The following is a 14,193-nucleotide window of genomic DNA, read 5'->3' as shown; positions in this document are numbered from 1 at the left end:
CATCAGCCTGCTTCATTCTGATTCTGGGCACAGTGAGGAGAGGACATGCTCCAGACATCCTGAGGGGTCACACTGTACGGGGTGCACAGACCCCTCAGGATGTCTATGTGCCCCGTACAGTCTGAGTAGGTCTGAAAGGTATGTAGACCTGAGACCATATAGTGATTTGAAAAACAAGTAATAGGATTTTAAAAGCTATCCCTTGGGACACAGGAAGTCAGGGCAACGGTTTAATAACGGGTGTAATGTGCTCCATCTTTTTGGTGTTTATGAGCCAGGAGTCATCAGCCAGTTAGCTGAAGTTTAGCATAGAGACTGGGAACAGTGGAAAGGAGCCTGCCTGTTATGTTTTTTCTTCTAATATGAAAAGCAAACAATTGTATCATGAGGGTTCACTGCACAATTTTATTTTGCTGAGAACAATAACCTCCTTGAATAATTGTACCAATTGTCTGGCAAGCAGAAAGCAGCAACATTACCTCAGTAAGTCACTGCTTCCTGCAGAAATTACACCTTTACACATTACACTTTTTTTCATTCTTTTTTTTTGTTGTGATTGAAAAAACAAAATATAACATTTTAATGAGTCTAGGCTTCAGAGGTGCTGGGATGTGTTTTGTTTCCTCCACTCAGAGTCAGCTTACATCTAAATGCAGCTAAGCTAACCGAACACTCTGGCTTTATTCATGGTTTGGATCTTCTCATGTAACGCTGTACTAAAAGAGAACAATCTTCTTTTTTCCTCCCAAAATGTCAAACTATTCCTTTTAATTTTCTTTAAGATTACACCCAGTAAAAAGTTGCCAGCTATGTCTTGTGGCAAAATGGTACTGCCTTCTGTAATTGCAAATTTCCTTATCCACACTCCCTCAAAATGTCTGCCTTCTCTGTGCCTTAAAGTCACTCTTGAGTTGAGGGTGGCCTTGCTATGCTAGTTAAGGAACTTTCTTGGCTCCAGGCCCTCAGATTCTGGTAGGGCTTTTTGCATAAGCTAAAGCGAAGGTTTATTAGTTCATAGACATGCACACACACACCACACACCACACACACACACACACACACACACACACACACACACACACACACACACACACACACACACACACACACACACACACACACACACACACACACACACACTCCGTTGAACATAATCTCATTCTCTCATGAGAAAGCGTTACTCTCAGGCCATCAGAATCCCATTACCTACACTGAATTATAAGTAAGAGAGAGAAAGGTGGGTTGAGCGAGTGAGAGAGAATGAGAGAGAGAGAGAATGAGAGAGAGAGGATCTGGTGGGGTTCTATTAAGTAAGTGTATCAAGTGATCTACCCAACTTTTCCCCACACACACAAACACACACGACAGCAGCAGTCCCAAAGGTGCAGAGACAAGATAGGAATGTGTGTGTGTGTGTGGAAATCGACCTGCTGCATTAGATTGATTCTTGAACAGTCAATACTTACACTTTGCTACCAAGTGGTTTATTAAATTGTGTAACCTCACTGGTCTATTGTAACCATATGAGCATGTGTCTATGTGTGTGTTTGTAAGAATGTGTGCGTTCATCTGTGTATCACTGATAAAACAAACAAGCATCACCCTGCCTCTCACCCCCCCCCCCCCCCCCCCCCCCCCCCTTCTTTCCTTCCTTCCTTCCTTCTCACCTTCCTCTCCCCCTCCTCCCGTCCTGTCCATGCAGACGGCTGCCCTAACCTGTGTAACGGGAACGGACAGTGCACCATGGGGCAGCAGAGTTGGCATTGTGAATGTCAGACAGGCTGGAGGGGCCCCGGCTGCAGTGTTGCCATGGAGACCTCCTGTGCAGATAACAAGGACAACGAAGGAGGTGAAGTGGGAGAAAATTTGGTGTATGAAAAAAAAATAGCTGGTCCAAGGAATGAAGGATGACAGAGAAAAATAATCAATTACAACGAGAAATAATTAAGATAAAGGTCTCATGAGAGGAATCCTTTCAAAATATAATTTTCTTTTGTAGGAGAATCCAAGATTAGCAATATATTCAAAATAATTGAAGGAGTAGGGGTAGCTTTTTTACATTCCTCACACAACCATCTCATCCTCTTCCATGTTCTATCTCTCAGATGGACTGACAGACTGCATGGACCCAGACTGCTGCATCCAGAGTCCCTGTCAGAACAGCCCGCTGTGTCGGGGTTCCAGGGATCCTCTCACAGTCATCCAGCAGAGCCCGGTGTCCCAGGTCCGCGTCCGCTCCTTCTACGACCGCGTCAAGATGCTTGTGGGGCGAGACAGCACCCATATCCTCCCGGGAGAAAACCCCTTCAACTCAAGGTGTGGTCAGAAAAACACATAAAAACAGGCTCAAATCACACATGATCAAAAAAATCACAGCAAGAATGAAGTTCTGGACAAACACAGACTTTGACACCAGACTTAGACTATGAGCTGAAAGAGTTACCAAACATATGAAGTTTACTGTCTTCAGCTTCATCACACAGCAGTAAGACCCTGACAACACTACAAAACCCAGCTTGAAGTTTTACATATTTCTAGAGAAATAAAGCTGAACAGCATTTAGGGTATTTTCAGCTTTCAGAAGCTGAAGGGCTATGTAGGTGTGGAACGATTCCAAGAGAGATCCAAGTAGAAAACAAAGGAGGACAATAAAAAAGACTGAAACATTAACACTGTTTTTACATAAATATGCTTCACCAGATATTTCACCAACTTGCTAACATTTAGTTCTTTATGTAAAGGATCATTTAAAGTGGACAGAATGGACCCTGATGCAAAGCTGTGATTCCCTTTCTGCTATGCCTAGTTGGCCAATCAGAACCAAGTATTTCACACAGCCTTGTAATTAAACGTTATATAAAGTGTTAATAGGTCACCATAAAGCACTTTTTATTGGATACATGTATGTATACAACCAGGATATGAGTCCTGAACATGTTTGTAATTGTTTCATAGACTGGTGAGTATTCACACATGCTTTTAAGAATGCAGATATATCAGATAGTTTTCAGATTGGTTCACAGAGTCCAGGACCAAAGCCTCGCCATGATTCTTGGTCCCTTTTAGAGGATCTGTGAAACGCTGTCCAAGGTGCTGATTCCCATCTGCTTGCATTAAAACACACCGACATCGGATGATTCAAAAGGAAATAACTCAACAAAGAGATCATACTCTCAAATGTTTAAATGATGTTCAATGTGTGTATCCGTTATCTAGGGCACACCAGCACACACACACACACAGGCATACACACACATCCATCTATGTTGTCATGTTTTGTTTATGTGATTGACATGAGCTAATGTGGATGGCGGGGCTTGCTGATTGCTTCTAATTAAGGAGTGGTGGAAGACCAGAGCAATAAATGATCATCTAAATTGGATGATTGAGAGATGGGGATATTAATCAAAACCAGATGATTGATGGTTAGGAAGGTTTTGGCTGATAGATTAACTATTGCCCTCTCACTCTTGTCTCTTCTTTTTTTTGTTTTCAGTCTGGCGTCTCTGATCCGGGGTCAGGTGTTGACTACAGATGGGACCCCACTGGTGGGGGTGAATGTGTCTTTTGTCAACTATCCCCAGTATGGATACACGCTGACACGGCAGGACGGCATGTACGTACAGCAGCTACACAGCACTCCTCGCTGAATCTCTGCAACTACCTCACCACACAGGGCGAATAATTAGATTACACTGGATTAGATTAGATCACACCGGATTAGATTAGGTTAGATTAGATTAATTTAGGAAACTGTAATGATCCCATGAGGAAAGTCGGCTAAGTCAGAAATAATTAGATACTGTAAGAAAGGGGATTTCAGATAAAGGAAGAGTAAATGTATTTACAGAAATGCAACTGAGAATTTAAACACAACAATCTCCTCAGTGGAAATGTATGAATACGAAATATAACTGAAGCGTAAATGAGAGGAAGAAAAACACATTATAAAAAATGAATATATTGTTCTGCTGAAATGAGAACAAATGCTGGAAGTAGAGCTTGTTTCCCCGTCAGGTGTTTACAGAACAAGGTTGCTTAAAGAATACACGCTACAGTGTGTGAAACCAAATAATAAGGTCATTAAAGAAACTTTTAGAGCAACAACAAAAAAGGGGAACTTTGACTCCTTTGCTTGAAAGGCCTCTTCCTGAATGCATTCGTTTAACTCGCCTGACATGTCTTTTCTATTCCCTCTGCAGGAACACCACTTTTAGGCTGCTTTAATTTGACTTCTCTGTCCAATTTCCCCTCCTACAAGTTATATCGAATTTTAAGTCCGGCTGACATCCGCAACATGTTATTTCAAAGTCTGATACTGACCTCGTCTAAATGTGCAACCCTCTGTGTCTCCTGTCTCAGGTTCTTTAAGCACTCCTCTCCCTCCTCTAACTCGATGATTTCTTTGCAGTATTTTCTCCCAGTCAGGCCGAGCTGACACCGAAGCATCTAATCTTCATTTGATTGACCTTGTGTTTCAGGGGGGCAGTAACTCATCACTTTCATGGACTTGTGACTTGGGCCAACATGTTCTAATGTACATGTCTGACCTTGTTTCGTTTTGATGAATGTTTTTTTTTTCTTCCAGTTGTTAGAAGCTCTTTGCCACAGCAGCTCCAGACACTTATAGAGCTTTGATATTTTGTTACAGCAAATGTGGATACCATATGTGTAACCATAATGTGGAACATAAAACTAATAGTGTGCTAACAATTTGTTATTTTGTATTTCAGAGCTTTTACTTTTGTCCACACAGTCTGTCTAGATTAAAATGTTGTAAGAGTGTGTTCTGTCGTATTAAATACTTTTAGAAACATTGATTCCAGGGTTTGTTTTTCTCTAAAGCAGTGAAGTAAATGCTTTATTAGAAGAATCAAACACTAACACTGTGAGTCCATATAAAGGTCCACCACAGCACTCCCCACCTGTGCCTCACTCACGTCCTCTTCCTCCTCAGGTTTGACCTGATAGCTAACGGCGGCGCATCTCTGACTCTGCGGTTCGAGCGCGCCCCCTTCCTGAGCCAGGAGCGCACAGTGTGGCTGCCCTGGAGCCAGTTTTATGCTATGGACACTCTGGTGCTTAAGACAGAAGAGAACACGATCCCGGGCTGCGACCTGAGCGGCTTCGTCAGGCCTGACCCTCTTGTGATTGCATCCCCTCTCTCCTCCTTCTTCAGCTCCAAGCCAGGGGAGAAACCCATCATACCGGAGACACAGGTGCAGTACCACTGAACTCTGGCAGCCGGCTAATCTCCCTTCTGGTCCCCTCGCTCTCTTTGTCACTCTCTTGTATACCTGCCTCCTGTAGCTCTCTTTCTCCTTTCACTTCCATAGCTTTCCCCCCCGCATTTGTTCCCTCTTTCTTATTTCTTTATTTCTTCCATTGTTTTTTTCCCTTTTTTTGTCCTTCAGCCGTGAGTGGAAGCGTGACCCCCATTACTCCCTCTCCCTCTAATCCCCCCTAATCCCTCCTCTCCTGTCGTCTTCTTTCATTGTCTTCCAGGTGCTGCATGAGCAGATCGAGGTGCCCGGCACAAGTCTGAAGCTGTGCTACCTAAGCTCCAGGACACAGGGTTACCGCTCCCTGCTCAAGGTGACCATGACTCCAGCTGTGGTGTCCATGGGGCTGCTGAAGGTTCACCTGATGGTGGCAGTGGAGGGACACCTCTTCCAAAAGTGGTTCCACGCCTCCCCTAACTTGGCCTACACCTACATCTGGGATAAGACCGACGCATATGGCCAGAGGGTGTACGGACTTTCTGAAGCTGTTGGTGAGTGGGTCGGATGGATAGAAGAGGAGACTATGTGGGTGAAAAGAGTAATTTCATCCCAGTGGATTAAAAACCTTTCTTGGAGTAATAGCATAGGCTATGACAGAGGGATGGAGTGCTAATTAGGAAGCTTGAAGGAGACATAATACAGCAGAAACCCAGCCTCCATCTAGTACGTAGTATAGCCACAGTTAAGTGCTTTTTTTTTCTTTTTTTTTTCATACACACGTCTATTTTTCATCGAAGCAGCGTGTGGTTCAGTCAGCCAGCCGTAACTGCGGTGAAGGGTTATTAGCCATCAGGGTGAGTTAGCAGTTAGCTACTGGAGCAGCAAGCAGGAGTCCAGGGAAGCCTCAGCGCTATTACACTCCGCTGTCACAGTCGCTCACAGATGCTGTCAGGCAAACACGGCTGTCAGGACACAGATGCAGCGGACATCTGGGGCTTCAGTGGCGGACTGCAATCATGAGGGGGCATTGAGAATGAGGGGGTTTGGGAACTGACATTCACTCACAGATCCCCCTAGTACCCTGGATAAACTGTAATTTCACCTTTTCTCAAAAAATCACAGCACTCATCTGTGGTTTACAGAAATGTTGTTTTCCGCTAAGCATGGGTTCATATGCAGGTATACAGCACTATTATTTTCTCTGAAGTTGAAAAGGTGCTGCTCACAGCACTTTCACAGTGACTCAAGTGGGAGCTGATGTGTTAACACTCTTCCTTTTAATAAGGAGGAAGACAACAGCACACACACATACGTTCACACATACATTATACAGTGCACGTCACAGGAACACAGAATTGTCTCAACATATCTACCTCCCCCCCTGACGTATTTACTTACTTTCTTCCTTTCTACATTTAGCCAATTCAGCAGAGACTCTGCCAGAACATGTCTCTGATTGGGCTCCGATGTTTTCCTACAGCTGAGTTTTTCACCATGGCATCCTGTGTGGCCTATAGGTTTAAAACGTCGCCTGGGTAATCTGCCCAATTAACAAGGTTTTTAATTGACTTAGCAGAAGATGTGAGGGTGTTAGGTAGGTGTGAGTGCAGATTTTGGTACAGGTGCTAACTAGATTCTCTGTGCATCACACGTTTCACAACTTAAATTAAGTTTGGAGGGTTATGAAGTTTCCTCTTCCTGTTGTTTCCTTTTAAGTTTTCTTCTCTTCATCACTTATTTCTCATTCCTCTGACCTCTACTCCCTCCCTTTTTGTAGTATCCGTCGGCTACGAGTATGAATCCTGTGCCAGTCTCATCCTCTGGGAGAAGAGGACAACTATTCTGCAAGGCTACGAACTGGATCCCACCAGTCTGGGCGGCTGGTCACTGAACAAGCATCATATTCTTAACACACGCAGCGGTATGTACACACACTCTTATATTTCCTCAATTATGAGCACTGACTTTCCAATATCTTCCATATTTTCTGTATTTATGTATATAAATGTATCTAGCTGTAGCAGGTTTTGTATATCTCACCAAATCTGCTATTGTCTCCGGGAGTGTGCAAACCATAATGTGCTTCCTGTGGTTCACATGAAGCTGCCAGGCGCCTCTTTTTACCTGACAGTGAGGATTTTCACAGGAAGCGTTTTTGTGTTGTCTCACCTAGTTTGACTCCCTTATCCACTCACACCAGCCCTGCTGTGTGAACATGTGCACCGACCAATCGGTGACAGGCACCCGAACAGAGGGGGGTCCGCAGAAGGGGCAGGGGAACATTTTGTAGGTGCTGATTCAGGATGTGGGGAGTCATTCTTGATGCATCATCTGCTTTACCATTATCTACCCTCCGTGCAGTAAAAAGCATAGAAATATAACGGGGCTGATGCGCTGATATTCACCTGCTGAGACAATTGATGTTCTAATGGAAAAGGCACAAGTGGAGACCCAAAGGTGTTCAGAGGTATTTTTAGAAGTGAGGGGATGTATTCACACAGTATTGTATAATCATATTCTTCCTGGGAATGATGCAATGCTACAGTGTGACTAATGCTTGGTCATCAAAATGACTCAGAAGGTAATCAAATGCAACTCGTAGCGGCTGCTGGCTTACTTCACTGTTGAACAGCACACACAAGAAGAGCTTAGATTGTGTGTTGTAGATCTGACTTAGTTTCTTCATAAATGTTAAACGATGCAACTAAATGTTGCCATCAGGATCATGACATGCTTTCACAGACACTGCTAACATACTGATGTTTAGAGTAGGTAATGTTAACTGTGCTCACTGTCTTCATTCAGCATGTTAGCTTGCTGCATATTCATACTGTTTAGGAGGAGAATGATGGGAAGTCTAGGTACTGGAAAAGTTCCAACCTTTTCCTGAAGATAGAAGTAAACTAAGAGTTTAGGAATCACCAGCGTGACCTCAGTTTGTTTTTAGAGGGTTTGAATGAATCTGTACCTTATTTCAGTGCGATCAGTTTTTAGTCTCGACATTTTACTTGCTTGTGCAAATGCAAACTTATTAATAATTCTAGCACAAAAATTCCGGCAAATGCAACAAAATCATTTATTTTATTTCATGCACCCTGAATGTCTGGACAAAATGGCAATATATTTAATTGTTGCTGACTAAATTAATTTGAGAATAAGCTGGTTGACTGTCTGGCATCGCCCTTCCTCCCTCCCCCCCAGAGCCACAAAGCTAGCGCGACTGAAAATTACAATATATTTTATATCAAAATGTTTTCCTCTAACTGTACAATGATCCTCTTCTACGTGTGTCTCCTGTCCAGGTATCCTTCACAAGGGAAGTGGTGAGAACGTCTTTGTGACGGAGCAGCCACCAGTAATGACCAGCGTCATGGGAAATGGACGAAGACGCAGCATCTCCTGCCCCAGCTGTAACGGCCTGGCAGACGGCAACAAGCTTCTGGCACCGGTCGCTTTGGCAATGGGCACTGATGGCAGTCTTTATGTCGGGGATCTCAACTTTGTACGAAGGGTCTACCCGTCTATGAACACAACCGGCATCCTGGAACTGAGGTAAACATCCCAAATGTGTATTTCAGGAAGGAGAGGTCAAAGAATTGTGTATATCAGAGAAAATATAATGATGTTTCAGAATAAATACTGATAACATGAAAAAGGCTGGTTAGATTAGATTTAGAAGAGAGAGAAGAGTCCAGATGTTTACAACATGTAGAAGGTGTACGATTGCATATTTTCTCGACAAAAAAAAAAGTAAGGCGAGACACTAGGGATAGCATGATGGAAGAAGAATTATACACTGTACAAGAAACTGTTTCTCCAGGGTATTTTTACCCATGGTTAAATCTGCTGTTCACACCACAGCCTGCTTTGTGTTGCTCTCTGTAGGTTGCTCTCCGCAGACTGTGTGAATTAACATTTGTTTTGTTGTGCTTTTATCTCACTTTCTCGCTTGAAGGAACAAAGATTTCCGACACAGGTAAGATCTTTATCACAATAAATTTGAAGTTACTTCTGCACATTTCAGCAACAATAGAGATAGTGAGGAGTGCCTGAAATCATTTCAAGTGAGAAAAAAAAACAACAACATTTAAGGTAAGTCTAAACTCATGCATTTTCTGTCACTGCAGCAATAATCCGACCCATAAGTACTTCCTGGCGGTGGATCCGGTCTCTGGGGCTTTGTTCATCTCAGACACCAACTCCCGCAGGATTTACAAAGTCCGCTCTTTAACGGGAGGCCGCCTGCTGTCAGACAATGCCGAGGTGGTGGCTGGGACGGGGGAGCAGTGTCTGCCCTTCGATGAGCGCTGCGGTGATGGAGGCAAGGCCACTGAAGCGACACTTATGAGTCCCAAAGGTGAGCAGGAGAAACTGTTATGTATACTTCTTTTAGTCAATTATCTTCTGAAATTAATCCGTTTGATGCTTTTCTCTGTTATAAGTGTTGAAAATGGAATATCTTTGTGTTTTGTATTGTAGTTCAGGCAAATGAAGAAGAAAAAAAGATGTCACTTTTAGCTGTGGGAAACTCTCATTATTTTCTTTTATCAAACTGGCTGAGCCATTAAAAGATCAATCATAAAAAAAGAACAGAAACTAATCATTATTTACAATAAGACCATCAGGAAACAACCTTTATATTTAGTCAGGATTATAGAACCACCATTGGTTCATCATTTGTACACTTTCATTCCCAATGAGGTATGCAAATAGAAATCATGTTTTCTTTTCTTTTTCTAATCTGTTGTCTTACACAGTTCTATGCTTACATAATCATCTGTAATTCAGTGCAGACAGGGAAACTGAGGGCGCTGATTAATGTGACTTGATCATTAATACATTTTTCTATTACAAACCCGTTGTTCTTGTGACTCGAGTGAAGCGGGCCAGAGACGGAAGGAGGTTATAAACCAGGTTAATGTTAAACTTATTAATGGCTTTTTCTTTTGTGGATCATTGGATCTGAGAACATTGTGACACCAAACTGTCAGGGATGTCACACTGTCACATTTCTCCGTCAGCGACACAAGTGTGTGTACATGTGGTGGTACATACAGTATTTGTGTGTGTGTGTGTGTGTGTGTGTCGGAGGAGGAGGAGGAGGAGAGAGGAGATGGTAGAAAAAGGAGAAGACAACGAGCCACTGGTTCCCTCTAACCTGTCACAGGGAGAGTCAGCCATCGCACATCAGCTCGCCCTCTCTCTGCCTGTTTCCTCTCCGTCTCTGTCTCTTTCTCTCTCTCTCTCATTTGCTCTGTGAACCCTTTTCTCTACCCTCCATCTGTTGTTGTGTATCTCAGTGCACCTATGAGTTATTTTGGGGCACAGTTGCCTCATGCAAACACACCTGTCTGAATCCCTGCTGCCTGGTAGACTGACAGGCCTGACACTGCACCACTGGTAAACGATTGAAGAAGTGAAATAAATGAAAAGTAGAAAGATAGGGATGACAAAGAAAAGCTAGGAGATGTAACTAAGGAAGGAAGTAGAGAATACTCTGGATCACTTTGCCTTTTTAAGGAATCAACTTGCGGTCTACAGTTGCCCTCTGGGAGGAGCTCGGCTCTGCAATTCCGATGACTCATCCCCAAAACTAACACTTCTCTAACAGTTCAATGCCCGCTCCATCACTTTCTTCCCTCTCATTCGGTGAAGCATTGAGCAATTCAGCTGTCAGGGCTGCTATCTGTTTTCAGCTGGTGGAAAGAGTGAAGTTTAATTGACTAAAAAACGTCTATGGGTTCACCCCGCAGCAGTTTGAGTTATGAGTCGTCACTCAGGGTGTTCATCTTGGCTCTGACAGGTATCGCAGTGGATAAAAACGGCCTGATGTACTTTGTGGATGCCACCATGATCCGAAAGGTGGACCAGAACGGCATCATCTCCACTCTGCTGGGGGCCAATGATCTCACCGCCGTGCGGCCGCTGAGCTGTGACAACAGCATGGACGTCAGCCAGGTAGGAAGTGTGGGAGAGACACGGGGGTGATGGGGAGATAGATGATGATCTAACGGCCACTCTGAGTGCTCGGCTATGATTGTGTGGACACGTGCCAGCCAGGAGGTCGGGGACGGAACTGATTTAGGGCGGGATTAAAAGAGTCCATTGATGCATTAATGGATCCAAAGAGAGTGCGGACTGCAGTCACTTTTAAAAAAAATGTAGAAGAGACCAGCATGAACCTTGGCGTCCTATCAAAACGCCTCCCACATAACAGATATCCTCTCATGTTTCACTTTGTTTCGCCCGTCAGGTTCGTTTGGAGTGGCCTACGGACTTAGCAGTGAACCCCATGGACAATTCTCTCTACGTCCTGGAAAACAATGTCATCCTCCGCATCACTGAGAACCACCAGGTCTGTTACACATGGCTAGGTGGCCACTGCGGCACCCTTAGAGTGGACACTCACTGTAGGCTTTTGACAGGATTTGGTCCTAATTAGTCTTTCTCGGCCCAATTTAGAAGTAAAAGTTCAACTGCTAATGTAGTTTTCTAAGTTTTAAAGTGGTGGCGATATTACTATTAGCTTCAGGGATATTTTACTTTCTGGAGTCTTAATTCAGTGTTGAAATATTTTTTTTAAATAGGGAAGCACTTTTAATATCTGACTATTGTAATCGTATAGATTTGGTCGTCTCTGTTGTTTTTCTACAGGTGAGCATCATAGCAGGTCGGCCCATGCATTGTCAAGTGCCAGGAATCGACTACAGCCTTAGCAAGCTGGCTATACACGCAGCCCTGGAGAGTGCCACGGCCATTGCCTTGTCACACACCGGCATGCTCTACATCGCTGAGACAGATGAGAAGAAAATCAACAGAGTGAGACAGGTAGGAAACAGAGGAGGACTGCACTCAGTTGTTTGGCTGTGCGGCACTTTTAGAATCTTTTTTTTTTAATATATAAAGCTATTTTGTTGGCGAGAAAAACCGACAGCACAGCCGGTCAAGCCATGTGGGAGGGTTTTTTTTTTTTCAAGAGATTCTGAGATTGTTTCAGATCTCCAGACACTACATTCAGTTGAGAGACTTGAACTTGTTTCCATTTCTCTGTTTTGATAACTCAAAATGATTTGGGGGTTTGATAATACATTTTCTTTCACTGAATTGTGACCTTTTTTTTTTTGCAATCTCATCGTTCCTTTTCCATTGTCTGCCTCTTTTGTTTTTGTAGGTGAGCACTAATGGAGAAATCTCTCTTCTGGCCGGTGCCGCCTCCGACTGCGACTGCAAGAATGACGTCAACTGCAACTGCTTCTACGGCGACGATGGCTATGCCCCCGACGCTGGCTTGAACTCCCCCACCTCCTTGGCCGTTTCCCCTGATGGGACGCTCTTCATTGCTGACCTCAACAACATACGCATCAGAGCAGTGCGAGCAAACCGCCCCGGCCCCGCTGTCTCCAGCGTGGGCTACGCAGGGTCTGCACAGTATGAGGTGGCGTCGCCCAGGGAACAGGAGCTGTACGTCTTCAACGGGGAGGGGCTTCACATCCAGACCATTAGCCTGGTGACCGGGGAGCCGCTTTTCAACTTCTCCTACGGCCCTGATGGAGAGCTGGCCACGCTGAGCGATAATTGCAACAACACGGTGAAGGTGAGGAGGGACGGCCAAGGACAAGGGGGTGCAGCGGGCCTGCTCAGACTGGTGCTGCTGCCCGAGAATCAAGTGGTGACCCTCGGACTGGACCCCACTGGGAGGCTGCGAAGTGTGTCAGCCATGGGCCAGGAGGTGGCTCTGATGGGTTACAGTGGCAACACAGGTCTCCTGGCTACCAAAGCCGATGAGACCGGATGGACCACATTTTACCAGTGAGTGTTTGTGAAAGTGTCTGAATATGTGTTTGTATTATTCAAACCCTCTTCCACACGTCTGAAATACAAAATGAATGAGTTTCACAGGTTTTTATGTTGATCACGTTCCAGCGCATCCTCAAGTACACATAGTGACACAACACAAAGTGTACTGCTGCCCCCTAGTGGTGGCTTTTAGTGCTGCAGCCAGAGCCTGTGAGGTGACTGGTCTGTTCCCTCTGGCAGTGTTAGCGCAAGGGTATTTTGAGTGTGAGACAGACACGTGTGTGTATGAAAAATATATTTGATTTGCAAACTTAACTCATCTAGCTCAGTGCCTAGTGTGTTTTATACATTTTGATATCTGTCTTTGTTGGTTTACATAGTAGAGTAGAGATTTTTAGATTATACTCTATTATTACAAAGAATGCTTTTGGGTTTTTTTCCCTTACGCCTAAAATGTGTATTTAATCTACACATTATTGTGAGGTTCCCTTTTTGAGCTTAACTTTTTATTTGATGTTAATCAACAATTAGGGCATGTATTATTGTTCTTGTGCAATGCCTGCTAAACTGCAGCTAAAAAGCATAAAGTCGATCTCTCTCTCTATAAATATATTTATCTAATTATGTCCTCCCCCTCACTCCCACACCCGTCATCACTCAGGTACGACAGCGAGGGTCGCCTGACCAACATGACATACCCGACAGGCATGGTGACGAGTCTCCACCGCGAGATTGAGCGCTCCATCAACATCGACATTGAGAGCTCCAGCAGGGACGACGATGTCACAGTCATCACCAACCTGTCCTCTGTGGAAGCCTCGTACACCGTGGTGCAAGGTAGAGACGCCACTCAGCAAATACAGAGGGAAAAGAGCTGGTCATGAATTTTTAAATATGTTTGTGAACATTGCAGAGTGGTGCACGAAAGGTTGGACGAATGCTGGACACAAATCACCACCAGAGGGCTAGATAAATCAAATTGAATATAGATGATTTTTGAATTAATTATTTTTCATTGACTGTTTTTGAAAGGTTTAAATCAAAATGCATGAAATCCTCAAGAAGTCTAACTGGGTTCTTTTCATTTTGTATTGATATATTGATGAGATGCGCACACACTCCATAACTTCTTAATCTTGGTATTCAAAAAACATAGCTGCCCTCTGTGATGCTG

General features: G+C 44.0%; 1 protein-coding gene across 3 annotated transcripts in view; it reads left to right on the top strand.

Annotated features, from left to right (window-relative positions):
* The window catches only part of tenm2a (teneurin transmembrane protein 2a), a 112,852-nt gene that overhangs the window by 89,761 nt on the left and 8,898 nt on the right, over positions 1–14,193 (top strand). For all 3 annotated transcript variants that reach the window (XM_061048953.1, XM_061048952.1, XM_061048951.1), the window contains 14 exons: positions 1,703–1,849; positions 2,106–2,316; positions 3,497–3,616; positions 4,958–5,219; positions 5,506–5,773; positions 7,000–7,143; positions 8,525–8,774; positions 9,178–9,198; positions 9,350–9,579; positions 11,026–11,180; positions 11,476–11,577; positions 11,877–12,050; positions 12,394–13,031; positions 13,681–13,856. In XM_061048953.1, coding sequence (XP_060904936.1) covers positions 1,703–1,849; positions 2,106–2,316; positions 3,497–3,616; positions 4,958–5,219; positions 5,506–5,773; positions 7,000–7,143; positions 8,525–8,774; positions 9,178–9,198; positions 9,350–9,579; positions 11,026–11,180; positions 11,476–11,577; positions 11,877–12,050; positions 12,394–13,031; positions 13,681–13,856 — 2,898 coding nt within the window. The remainder of the gene's footprint in view (positions 1–1,702; positions 1,850–2,105; positions 2,317–3,496; positions 3,617–4,957; positions 5,220–5,505; positions 5,774–6,999; positions 7,144–8,524; positions 8,775–9,177; positions 9,199–9,349; positions 9,580–11,025; positions 11,181–11,475; positions 11,578–11,876; positions 12,051–12,393; positions 13,032–13,680; positions 13,857–14,193) is intronic.

The sequence above is a fragment of the Labrus mixtus genome, chromosome 10 (assembly GCF_963584025.1).
Source record: "Labrus mixtus chromosome 10, fLabMix1.1, whole genome shotgun sequence".
Classification (NCBI taxonomy): domain Eukaryota; kingdom Metazoa; phylum Chordata; class Actinopteri; order Labriformes; family Labridae; genus Labrus; species Labrus mixtus.
The sequence above is the reverse complement of the archived record's forward strand: the minus strand, read 5'-3'. Positions and strand labels throughout refer to the sequence as shown.